Source organism: Cryptotermes secundus, unplaced genomic scaffold, assembly GCF_002891405.2.
Source record: "Cryptotermes secundus unplaced genomic scaffold, Csec_1.0 scaffold1105, whole genome shotgun sequence".
NCBI lineage: Eukaryota > Metazoa > Arthropoda > Insecta > Blattodea > Kalotermitidae > Cryptotermes > Cryptotermes secundus.
This window is the reverse complement of record NW_019718631.1, coordinates 1,392,426-1,405,893: the sequence shown is the minus strand read 5'-3', so window position 1 is coordinate 1,405,893 and position 13,468 is coordinate 1,392,426. Positions and strand designations below refer to the sequence as shown.

At 36.7% G+C, this 13,468-nt stretch overlaps 2 protein-coding genes across 4 annotated transcripts in view; both read left to right on the top strand.

Moving 5' to 3' along the window:
• Window positions 1-3,718, top strand: part of LOC111862729 (dynein regulatory complex subunit 2) — a 20,715-nt gene extending 16,997 nt beyond the window's left edge. For all 3 annotated transcript variants that reach the window (XM_023848369.2, XM_023848361.2, XM_023848383.2), the window contains one exon: window positions 541-3,718. In XM_023848369.2, the coding sequence (XP_023704137.1) occupies window positions 541-912 (372 nt within the window). In that variant the 3' untranslated portion in view covers window positions 913-3,718. The remainder of the gene's footprint in view (window positions 1-540) is intronic.
• A 1,921-nt stretch (window positions 3,719-5,639) lies between these two features.
• On the top strand, window positions 5,640-12,873 carry LOC111862744 (dynein regulatory complex protein 10). Its single transcript, XM_023848397.1, has 5 exons — window positions 5,640-5,717; window positions 7,234-7,526; window positions 8,994-9,143; window positions 10,664-10,793; window positions 11,573-12,873. Exons 1-5 carry the CDS (start codon window positions 5,715-5,717, stop codon window positions 11,804-11,806), a joined length of 810 nt encoding a protein of 269 aa, XP_023704165.1. The 5' UTR covers window positions 5,640-5,714; the 3' UTR covers window positions 11,807-12,873.
• Window positions 12,874-13,468: the final 595 nt, after the last annotated feature.

Sequence of the window (13,468 nt, the reverse complement as noted above, 5' to 3'; positions counted from 1 at the left end):
CCTGCTCACACAGCCCTGTCTGTACAACAATTCTTGACCAAAAATGGTATGACCCTTGTTCCTCACCCTCCATACGCAGCTGACCTTGCCCGTGCGACTTTTTTTTGTTTCCTCGAATGAAAGGAAAAACGACGGAGGCGCTGTCAAGCATCTCAAGAGATGAATTTAGACAATGTTTTGAAAAATGGAATAAAAGACTAGACAAGTGTATTAGTGTAAGTGGAGAGTACTATGGAGGGGACTGAAGGTTTGTGCTTAAAAGTTGAATAAATAAGTTTAAAAAAAATAAGTTCGGTTTCTTTTGGGTACCCCCTCGTATTAGGTAAAATACTGTGAATTCACCCAAATATGCTTTTCTAATTTACTTCTGAAATCATTTTGCACATTACACAACTGTGTATCTTTTGCACCAGTAAATATAACATACCTATATTTAACCATTCAAATACTATGAACACTATAACATTTCAGGATATCATGAATTGAAGAACAGAGAAGTGACAGAAATTTAATCTCTAATTCATATTCTTAATATCACAGGAGGTCTTCAATTACATGAAACTTGACAATTTCTGGAGAAGATACAATCGAGCTTACTTAGAACGGGCTGCACTGAGTCTTCACAAAGAAACACTCATTCTTGAGAATCAGCAACTCACAAGAGCACTGCAACAGTATTTGGCAACAATGGCCCAAGGAAAGCACCATTCACCACTGCTGGGAACTTCGCTGTCAGTAGCAAGACCAGTGTCGACTCATATCATCAGGGAGCACATCAATCTGATGCCAAATACGGGGGAAGAGAAGGAGAAATGCAAGAGGCAACCCAAAGTCAGGCCTGTAACATGCATTGAGGCCAACACTAGTGTTGCAGTAAGGCATATGTTGCGTTGTGGGGCATTCCAAACTTAGAACAGTATGACAGATTTGTCATGTGCATACAGATGGCCAATTTACACATAGAGTAGCTGCACAACCAATCTTGGCATTATTTAGAAAAGTATGTAAACTTTAATATTTTCTTTGTATATACTCGTAACTGCTGAGGACATGATAGTATTGTAGCAGACACCATCATTATAGGAGTTTCATAATTTGCATTTGTCAGACTAATGATGTTAGGATACGTAGTACATATGAGAGAAATTAATAGTTATTTCTAATCAGAAAACCTAAAGAAAAGAGACTTATTACATATTAATATAATGAAAATTCAACCATGGAAACACATTACAGTTTCCTACTCATGCTCCCCGATTTTTTTTTGTGTATCTGTTATAATATTTTGTGTTCATTTTTATTTACTGTGTTTTTCATTCACGATTAATTACTTTTCTCTCATCTCTCTCTTTTTTTTTATTTTCCTAAAGAAATTTGTTCAGACAGTATACCACTGATCCATTTTTCATATTGAGCAGGTTTATTCAAACAATAATACATCTGACTTGAATTGTAGAAGAACCAAATTCGAATCTTCATCCACTGGCCCACATCTGTAACAGATCTGTCATGCTTTTCTTTTTTCCTTCCATGCCAGTGCAGTTACTTTTGCAGAATGAATAGCATTGTTAGTGGGACATGATAGCTGGATGGAACATGAAATTTAAAAAAATATGAATTTCCATTAATGATTAATATGACACAAAAATATGCATAATTGTGAAAATAGACTTTTTGGAAAGGTAGAAGCTTTGTTTATATTATGGTGGATTAAAGTATTTTTGACAAAATGATCAGTTGGACACAATATGCAGAAGTTAAGACTCACTGCTTTCAACAAGAACATCCCTCTCTCTGTCATACTTGGTTGATGTACCCATATATGTAACATACCTCACAGGAACAGAGATAACATTTACCAAACAGTAATTCAGAAATCTTCTTCTATCCTACTACAATCCAGAGTCCTGCCATAAGAATAATTTTACATAGTACTTTTATGTGAAATATGAAATAACACCAAAGTGACTGGCCATTCATATTATTCTTCCATTTCATAAGGCAACTGACGAACGACTGTACCTAAAGTTGTGTAAGTATGATAGTAGACTATAACCGGAACCATCATGTTTGGCAATCTGACATCCATTCAGCTGGTCAAGAAAACTCCCCATATTTTATATATTCTGGAGATTTAGAACTGTGTTCGCAAGACAGAGAATTTTGTATGAAGCATTTAAATATTATGTTCAAAGTTACATGGAGAAGACACAAACCTTTAGTGTCATGTGTATAAGATTTGGGGCACTGTAAACCTATACTTATCGAATTTATTGTAAGACATAATAATCATATTATGTAATTATTAATTTATAATTCAACTAGCATCTCTATAGATGTAGAAGCATTAAAATATTGAAGACAAAATAAACATTATCTGGAAGCATTTGATTATTTTATGTAGTTTCCAAATCAGAGTATTGCTACTATAAGCCTACTCTTATTGTATGATTAAGTTGTAAAAAATGTTAGCTGCAGAAATCATTCAGATGTGAGTACTAATAAAATAGTAATTAGCTTATATCCCACACTCATTACATACAACCAAACATTTTTGAGAAAAACATGTGAAAAGTAAAATTATACCCATGTCTAAACATCATGCCACAAAAGTGTATGTAGCCATGTGCAATATCATGGTATATATATTAAAATTTGCTGCTAAAAGTTGCACATTTAAAACACTTCTGAGAGGGCAACAAATTCTGAGGGGGAGTTCACTGCTGAGCATGTAAAACAGAACTATTGCACATGGTAAGTAGGATGTATCTGCAAAAAATTTTTAAGAATAACATTTTAATAACTTGCATAACTGTAGTGATTCTTTCTATGTGTGCATTCAAATACGCTTCAGCACAAATATGTTACCTGAAGGCTAGAAAGAGAAAGTTTTAGAAGATTTCAATTCTGTGGAAAGTTTCAGTGCCACATGTTCTGCATTTAGCTGCACTCATATTCAAAATGCAATGAATTTCCCATAATATCATGTGGAGATCAGTGAGGACCAGTGTGTAATGTAGCTTCCTCATCTACCTAGGTCATGCTGCAACAAATGGACGAATGCTTATTGGGTGGGGAGGATTCAGCCTATTTTAATGTACTATCTCAGCATTTGGCTGGAGGAACTGAAAATAAAATAAAAATATATCAGAATAGCTTATTCAAGGTGACAATTTGGAACAGTGGTCAGTATTAAGCTAATCTTATGCATATAAAAATATTGTATTGTAGTATATGGCTTGGGGGACAACTTTTGGTCACACCCTATGCATTCATGTCTGCTGGGTCCATTTTAGATCCCCATTGCTGCTTTGGATCCGACTATTATATACTGAATTGCAAATACCATGTAATTGCCATGTGGCAAAAGACTACTGATTTTAATATACACTTTTCACAGTATTAAGATAAATGTGTGCCAGTTTTGTTACATCATAATTATAGTTTTGTTTGCAAAGAATTTTTAGCCTTTGTCCTATTTAAAAATTAGAAAAAGTTTTATTTTTAGTCAAGTAATTTAAAGTTATGTGCTGTGGCTCAAAATTACTTTGGTCTGTAATTCATTCATACTTAAGTAAAGCCTTGATGGAAATGTTTAAATGATGTCTGAGCATTAGCAGTATTCAGTACTTGCATCATGTATAGTAAACGATTCTCTGCCTTGCAAACTGTATTAAGCTTCTTTTATAAGTTGACAAATAAAATATATTTCTATGTCCTCCTTCTGTAATCATAATGGGAATTTCTGTGTTAAGTAAGTAAAGTAAAAAAGTAAGGCTATCCCTGTAACAGGGCACGAAGGCCTATAGGGTTGTGAGATGTTGAGGGTCCCACATTATCTAGACAATCGGCTCAAATATGGCAGTAAGGTTGTCAGCCTTACACACCAGCCGTGCTTTAGTCCCCAAGAGAATTATTTAATTAATTCCTGGTACTCATTTCTGTTAGAGGCTGAGTCGACCCCAGGGCCATGGTGCGGCTGGAAGGATTAGGTCAACTGAATAAAATCCAATGACCTCATTGGGACTTGAACCCGTGACTTTTTAACTTGTAGCATAATCCCTCAACCAACTACGCTACTGCATGTCTCCATTTCCGTGTTAAGCTTTAAAAAATTAACCTGTATGCTGATTCTATGTGACCATTACATGAAGTGCATAAAATGAGCATGCAATGAATAGGTCGTGTCCATCCTGCTCCAGTCAGCTTTCATCTGTGAAATTACTTGATGGAGTTTGATGAAATTTGTTATTAGCAGTTTACACTAAACTGTGAAGAAAGTTCTATTTTAATTTATACTGGTCCAGTATACGCAGTACTTTACAATGACAGTCAAATCTGATTTAATCTACTTCTTACAAATGGCTTATCATAGAAAAGAATTGGTACATGATACAAAATGTACAGCTCATTTAGATTTGTCACTTTCACTAAAAACACCCTTTGATTCACAGAATAAGTGAAGAAATATAAAGCAAAATATTTTTTGATTATGCAGTATATCTGCAGTGTGATCAGCTGTGCAACTATAAATTTTGTGTCTGCAATAAATGAACATAAACACCAATGAACTATGCAGTATCACAGTATACTTGGAAAATACATGTCCTCCAAAATGGAATACACCTTTCCAATATTGTTCTGTGTGAACTGTTACCATAGCAACAGTATAAACAAGCAGTGGTTACAAGTAAGAGCATCTGAGATTAAATATGTCATAGCCAGGTTATCTGTTTGAAATTACACAAACTTGCCTCCAAATTTGAGGCTTGTGGTATATAAAAAGTCTCTTAGTATGTTGACATCAGTTGGTACAAAATCTAAATCTCCTGCATTTGTAGATCAGCAATCTAATGAAGAAAGCGGTGTTTCGCAGGTAGATTTAGAGTTAGCTACTGAGACACAACGAATTGCCAATATACTGAATTACACCATCTGCAAAATTGAATTAGTGGTAAGTCTAATGAATATATAGGCTGTGAGCAATACAATACTCTCAGTTTCTTTAATATAATTTTTGTAACTGTTCTTTTTAAGTCTGTGTTGGCAACTGAAATATCACCATATCAGATCTTAAAATTAATATAAATGAACCTGACGTTTACTGACCTCCTGTAGCTCTGTCATGCAGCTGATGTCCATTTGACTTACAGCACACTGCACATTTTCAAACAGTATACAGGCATCCTGCATAAGTGAAAGACACCTTTTTAGTGCCATTTCCTAGTGTTAATTCAACTGTTGTTGAAGTCTGTCAATAGCTGATGTACTGAACCTTTGTAATGCCATCAGATATGCCTGCCACTGCTACTACAGAATGATGGAGAGTTGCTTCGTCCACACATGAAGAAAGAAGAAATGTCTCTAGTTCTTGAAACCTGCTCTTCCTACATAAATGAACCAGATGACCTTGAATCAGAACTCAGTACTATTGAAAATACTGAAGAGTGGGAAGCTAACAGTCAAAATGACATTGCAAAGGATGGAACTGATTTTAATCAAACACTGTCCTGTAATAATTCTTTCTTCAAGCAGTTTAAGAGTTTTGGCAGACAGAATCCAGAGATCTGCAAGGTCATTCAGCTCTTATGGAGTAACCCATCTGTCAGAAGTATGGTGAAGGATTTACAAAAAGAGGTTTGAAAATAGTGTTCTTATAGTCATTGCTACAACATTCACACATTATATCAACAACACATAAGCTGTGCCCTTTCATGGTGAGTAAAATAAAATCTTCCTGGGAGATCAACCATATCAATTTTGGGTCCATGCCTGATGTTTCAGAGATCTGGGACCCAACATTATTCCACAATTTGTTGAATAAAACATAAGTTTTTTATTTTTTCAAAAATTGACAATTTAAGATGTTAAGAAAATACATCTTCTAAAATCCTAATCTTAATGCTGTAACTCAAGTGTCATATATTAGTAAAGCTGATTTAAAGTGATTTGTTAAGAGAGGATTAAATGTTGTACATTAAAAATAAAATATTTGTGTCAGAGTTTACGGTGGCACAAAAGGGGATTTTAGTTTTGTAAGTAGTACTTAGCGAAACTTACATCTAAAGTATTTTATATTCATTATAGTATATCTTAGGTGCAAAACATGCACTGAGTCGTTCAATCTTCCATTGTTTATTTTATGTGCAAGAGGATTAGTATTTGTGTATATTTCTTGCTACCTTCTCTGTTTCTTCTCTTTAGGTACAATAAATCATTTATGATATTTCGGAACAACAAAAGCAATAAATGAATAAACTAGTGATTCAAGCATATAACATTAAAATGCATCTTATGGAAATATTTTGTAAGGATGAGCAGTAAATGGAAGTGGTTCAGGAGGTACTGTACTGAATGGTGGGCTCTGGTATTGGTGGTGTTGGACATTCAAGTTCTAGAACCAGGGAGTCAGCAATGACTTGGTATTTTTTACTGTAACACTATTGCTTCCTCTACTGAAGGAATAAAAAATAAGATGTCTGAAAATAGAATATTTAGAAGAATGCATGGCTGTAAGAGAAAGCTGTAATAGGAGGGTGTTGAAAATTACATAATGAGGAGTTTCACAATTTGTACTCTAAATCTATTATGTCAGGGTGATTGAATCAAGGACCAAAGGAATATGGAAGTGTTTTATGCATGCAAAATGTCTTTCATAAATTTCACAGGATGAGTGATCATTTGGAGGACTTCAGCGTAGATGGAAGAGTATATTAAAATGATTTTGGAGAAGTGTGCAGTCACCCAGCCTTGGTGCAGTCTCTGCTATTGTGTAGGTTACTCTTAGCTTCCCTCACCTCTTACCAGCTGGCAAGTTAGCATGCTAGACTTCAGGCAGCAAGGTTGTCTGGATAATTGATACTACGCCCTATCAACAATGCTGAGGTGGAAACCCATATGAGGGTCTTAAAGAGACAAAACAGGTTAATAAAAGCCTTCCCCGAAGCAGATTACGATGATGATGGTGAAGTCAGTGGTGCAAGAACTTCCTTGAAAATATGATTATGATTAAAAAATTGTAATGCTTTTAAAAAACCTGAACATTCAGTGTCAAAAGCTATCCACTGGACCCAATCCTGAACCAGCTGAATAACTTCCCATTTCTCTAACATTCATTAAGATATTATCCTTCCATCTATAACTAGGTCTCACATGTGACCTCTATATATATTTATCTTGTCAAACAGATGTATAAGTAAAAGGATAAAGATATTTTGAAGTTGGATTTTTCAGATTTCCTTAGCAGCATCTATGTTCATTAAGCATTTGAAACAACTGCAAGCCTCTACACTTGAACGCATGTCAATGCCCCCATTCCGTGAACGTGCAAGGGAGCAATATTTGCGCCATCTCTGGCATCACAATGAACAAGTCAAAGCTGAGAATTCTGCCCTTTCTGCCAAAATTGAGGAGCAGAACAAGGACATTCAACTGAAACTTATGGCCAAGACTCTAATGATCAAACAGCATGAAGCCAAGATTGAGCGGCTGAACAGGAACTGTGAACAGGATATAAAGAAAAGAGTGTAAGTCTGACAGTTGTCAGAGATACATTTGATATGTATGGCGTTTCAGAGTTCACTCTGCTCTTTGTCTTCCCATAAGTGGTTGTCATTATACGAGGGGGGACCCAAAAATAACCGGAAACGACCTGTTGCGCGCGCATGCTTTGTAGTTATGAGTTGTGCTGCTAGGTGATGTTAGCTGGGGGTCTCCCGCGACTGTTAGTGAGCTGGCGTCAGTCTGAGTTAAGTGGTTTGTCTGTGGTGCTCCGTTGTGTGCGTTCCTGTTTCAACCCTTTGGCGATTAGTGAGATGGCCGACCAGAAGGACCAAAGAGTGTGCGTGAAATTGATGAAGATCATTGAAAGACCATTGACCAACTTTCTGAGGAAACGAACATCTCATGGAGCACGGCCAGCGAATTTTAACTGAAGGTTTGCACATGAGACGGGTGTCTGCAAAATTTGTTCCTCACTTGCTCGGAGATGACCAAAGAGAAAACCGCGTGAATGTTTGCCACGACTTGAAGAGTGAAGTGCAGTTTTCCCTAACAGAAAGCAAACTTTCACGTGTTGTGGCTGACTTGTCAATATGCTGGAGAACAGGGCAGTGCCCATCTTTAAAGGTAAATGATTAAATAGCAGCCCAGAGCCACTATTTATAATTCTGCGTTCTGAATGGTGGAAATGAAATGAACTGTGTGGATATCATTTAAGTCAGTCAGCACTTAGATCACTTCTGAGGACCAATTATTTCAATTTCATTCTGAAGAAGTAGTGAGAAGTACGGAGACAATGAAAAGGCCTTATCATGATCATTTGATCTTAACATTTATCTGCTTTCCTATAGGACACACATCCATTGACAAAATGCATGATTTCCCTTGTGGTCCGGACCTGTAAGTATTGGTCCAGGATAGTTTCACATCTGTACCTTGGAGACAGCCGTGTTCTCTGAATTGGTGTTAAATATGTCCATTATGAAATGTTATCACCAGGGCCAAGATTTTGATGACCTGAAAATATTTAAAAAATGACCTATAAAATGACTGAAAAAATCCAGAAAAATTACCTAAAATACGACCCAAAAATGTAATACGCAGGGCCCGGATCTTGATGACCTGAAAATATTAAAAAAATGACCTAAAGGAAAAAAGAAAGAACACTTCACTTCCACGTTATTCACATTTCAGAAAACATATGAAGAAAAATTCCCTAAAATGGCCAAAAATGACAAGAAATACCCTTAGAAGTCCAAAAATTTACCAAAACATTACCCCAAAAATGACAAAAAATTACCTATAAAATTTACATTTCTGTAACCAGCAGCTCATATATATATAAGAGCATCGCATAGGATACAAGGAAAAAAAGATGACATGTCATCAAAATCCAGACCCTGGTTACCACTGAAGAATGGAAATATTATGAACCACAAACTGCCATGAAAACCTGAAGATGTATATAAATACACTTTATTGTATATGTTTAGTTATGATTCGGAGTGCAAGATGGTGAGAGAATGGCGAGAGAGTGAGATCCAGCAGGAAGCCATGACCAATGAAATAAGGAATGCTGATGTCAAGCTGAAATCCTTGTTAAGTATTCATCTTGCCCAAGAAAAGGAGCTAAGAGCAGAAAGGTAATCCTATCCTATTCTGTTACTTTGACGGAAGCTTTGATCTTAAAATTTTATTTTAAATGACAATTTTAGTGTATTGTACTAGAAAGTAGATGTATGTGATGTGGCAAACTTTGTCATATACTATAGGTCTTTTTAACAATTGCTTGATAGCACTGACAAGATAAAATATAACTGTTTGGATGATATGGCTTGCCAGTATGTGTGGAGTGGCAGGTCGTGGGTTTGACAGTGGTTTTCCTGCCACCTGTGTGTGTGTTGTCCTGACAGCTTGGGCTATCTGTGTGAGGCCTGATTATATGTTTTATTGGACTGGGGACGAGTGATGCGTGACCATGAAATTGTAATTTTGTATTTTTATAAATGTAATGTTTTTATATCTTGGATTTGTTACATATGTTTAAGCTATATGACAAAAATATTCTGTTACTTTTGATGGAAACTTTTGTCTTAAATTTGAATGTATTATGCTAGAGAGAAATTGTATTATGATGTAAACATACATTGTCTTATTTTATAAGTCTTCTTGACAATTGCTTAAGAGTATTAGCAAGATAAATTGACACAATTTTGTATCTAAGGCTTTTGCCTACTATAGATGTAATGGAATAAGGAAGAAATAATAATAATAATAAAATAATGATAAAGACAAACACCACAAACTGAGACTGTTATAACACATTGTGGTTCAGCAAATATAAGTTCAGGGTAAAGAGATCAAAATGCTGATGATATCTGGCTCTATAATACAGGAAGCAAGTGGACAATAAACAAAATGATATAACAAGGACCTTCATAATTTCTACTCTTAGCCTAACTCAAGTGGACATTAAAGCAAGGAGGGTGGCCACACAGCACACAAGGGACATATGAATGCATACTAAATTGGAAAACCATAAGGGACCATATCACCTCGCAGACCTGGGCCTGTAAATGGGATAACAGTATTGAAATGAAACTTAGGAAAGTTGGGTGGGAAAGTGAGGACTGGACTGGCTCAGGTTAAGGTTTAGAGAATGTGTTTTATGAAATGAGTACAAAACCTTCGGGTTTGATAAAAGATGGATTAATTTTTTACACCACCCAAGTAACAACCAACTTTGCAAGAAAGAGCCTGCAATGCTGAATTAATTATACTTTACTATTAGATATGTTATGGTATGGGAAGTTAACTATATTTGCATTCTATATAGTTTCTGGCTATTAAATAATGATATTCCTTCCAGATGGGGTTCTCATAGCTTTCCTTATTCCAATCATGTAAATGCTGAGGAAGTATTGCACAAGCAGGCTATGATTTCATCCTCTCTAAATCATACTCATCCTGCCATTCCATTCCACATCAATTAAACTCATTCTATACTCTTGCTGCAAGAACTGAGAGAGAAAAAAAAATCTGTCAGGATGTCTGACTGGACTAAGACTAGAACCAAGACTTTCCTGAATATGAAGCAGGTGTGCCAACCATTACACTAAAATGCTCAGTTACTTTTTATTCTCAATATTTCTCATGTTTGTAGGCTGAAGGTACAGACACAACTGATCAGCTGGCTGAAGAAGTATGATACTGATATTGGAGAGAAGCAAGCCATGTATGATGAGGTCTTGGCTGGTTTTGAAGAGGAGAAACGACAAATGAAAGAGCTCATGGTAAAAGAGAGATTCACTTGCAGATTAATAAGTTATCAGTGAAAGTAGTCATTAATTCAAAGAACAGCCATTATGCATGACACATCTTTCAGCTGATCAATATGAAGAAGGCACAGTCATCTAAGGTTTAAAAAATGGTTCTTTATGTGCTTTGACAATGAGCAAGGATTAGATCCCACAGGAACGGTCTTTAAAAGACAGCAAAATTTCATTCTCTTATCCAGCGCTATAAAACCTGTTCACTTGAAATCATTGTCAAATATGGTAAAATCAAGATTTGAAAGGTGAAACCTGTATCAGGAAATACATAGTTACAGACATTCTTTGCAAATTATTGATCTGAATTCAAACTCAGGAGTATAACAGTTTCCCAAAGCTTTAAACACTGTGGCTACTTTGGTTTCTATCATTAACAGAAACACACTTCTTACTATTACTGTTCTTAATATGCTTCCTGACAACCACAGTGACCACATGGTCTAATGTATGTGCTGTTTTGGCCACTTGCCAAGTGTTGGGCAAGCTGTGTTTCTATACTAACATTCTTGATTGCGACAGTCTGAAGGGTCGCCTTGGAGCCCCACAGTTTCAAACCTCCATTTGTTAGGCCTTGAAGGGAATAACAATGAAACATGACCAAGCAAAATTTAGTCGAGGAGAACCCCATGATTTACTAACTAGAGGTTTCTTAGTATTTAGCGACTTATCCCCAAAGCTATAATCATCTATGTAAAGACAATGTTACTTCATTCTAAAACTCTGTATTTCTGTGGCTGCAGGAACAGTTTATTACACAACAGGTAGAATATGAAAGATTAATGAAGGAGAAGGCAGATGAGGAGCAAGCTAGGCTGGAAAAGAAAATGTATGCCTTCATCACCAACACATCAGCACGACGAATTCAACGATACTGGAGGGCTTACAGAGCTCGGAAGTTGGCTCGTCGGAAGGGACGAAAGAAACGGCGGGGTAAAAGTGATGGTAGCGCAAAGGACCTGAAAGAAACATCATAAATAAATAATCACCACTAATTATGAAACAAATTATAAGATGGGCAGCAATGTGAATACGGAGTTCAGAGCCAACATTAAGAAAATATGCAATGGTACCATCACCTTCTTCACATTGTCCCTTTCTCATTTCTTGAGTCCTGGATGACCCTTTCCCAGGCAATCTCTCTTGGCTCACTCCTGTTAGGTCTCTTCTAAGACAACCAATACCTCCACTCTGCCAGCATATGGGTCACGTAGTTCTGCAGTGCTCAGTCCCTGGCGACTACGTTCCGATGGGGCCTCCACCCCTTAATACTCACAGCCTGGACAGTTATTCAGCTGCCACTTTTGCAGCCTCCAGCTTTAGGGCCTGGCTGAATGTCCTCTTACCGCCTATCTTTCATCCCATTCACAAATGCATAGACTGCATCCTTCAGGGATGATACTCAAGTAACCTCACAATATCCCAGGGGGCCACCTGCTCAATGACAGCTGCAAATTCTTGCAGCACCTCACTGCTCAGCTGTATCCTCAATTAGCTGAGAGCGGTATGCCGCAGTCACCTGATCACCGTAACAGTCCCTGAGTGCCTCATCATGTTTCCACATGCAAGTTCTGCAGGGAGTTTTGCAGTTGGAACATTTCAACCTCTCCATAACGAGCTGCCATGTCTGATCCACCTCCAACCCACTATCCCACTTCTAACGCTGTCAACTGAAATGACTGTGCTGTGGTTTCTGGTTGTAAATGGATTAGACACTGACCCCTTAGTTACATGTGATTAAGTCAGCCATTTGACCCTCCCCCCCACACTGTCACCTTAACTCCTTGTTTTCCTCTATGCTGCCTGGTGGTACACCTGGTATAGACACAAACATTTGTCATAGGTGAAGTCTATTTTAATTTCAAGAGATAGTTCTGTTCTGAGATCTGCGAGTCATGCATATGAATTTCTCTGTAGTTTACTCAATGGCACTATACAATTCAGACAATATACCACCAATCAATGTTATGGAGGTTTCAACACAGTCCTAATTATGTGGACTGACAAAAGTGTGTAAAGCTGCTAATAAAGTTTATCATTCACACTTCCAAAATCGAAATATAATTCCCGTCTCACCATCACATCACATTCTCTCATTTGACAGCCAACATTAAACCTTATAATGACAAGATAAACAGATTGACAGTAAAAGAAATTACATTAGTGCAAACATTGGTTGAACTGATTTGCCATATCTGACATGTTTACCATTTGTTGCTGCTACAGAAAACTGTCCAATGGAGGCAACGGCAAACAACTACATCCCAAATGGCAGGGTAAAGAAACTGGCGATTTTTATATGTAAGTCTTTAATTTATTGTTATTTTTTTAACCTTGTATAATGAGACACTGTATTAGAGCTGGCAAGGAGATATATATAAAAGACTACATCACATCCCAGAAGTACAAATATTGTTTTTGGACATTATCCATCATCTTTTCTCTATCTAAAAACCGTCCCATTTATTTTTCAAAACACAATGTTTTGGAGACTGGATTCTGTCTCCGTCTTCAGGTAAAACCTACTCGGTTGGGCCCAATCAATAGAGTTGGGTTTTGAAAAATAAAAAGGACGGTTTTTAGATAGAGACAAGATGATGGATAATGTCCGAAAACATAATATTTGTACCCGTTATAAA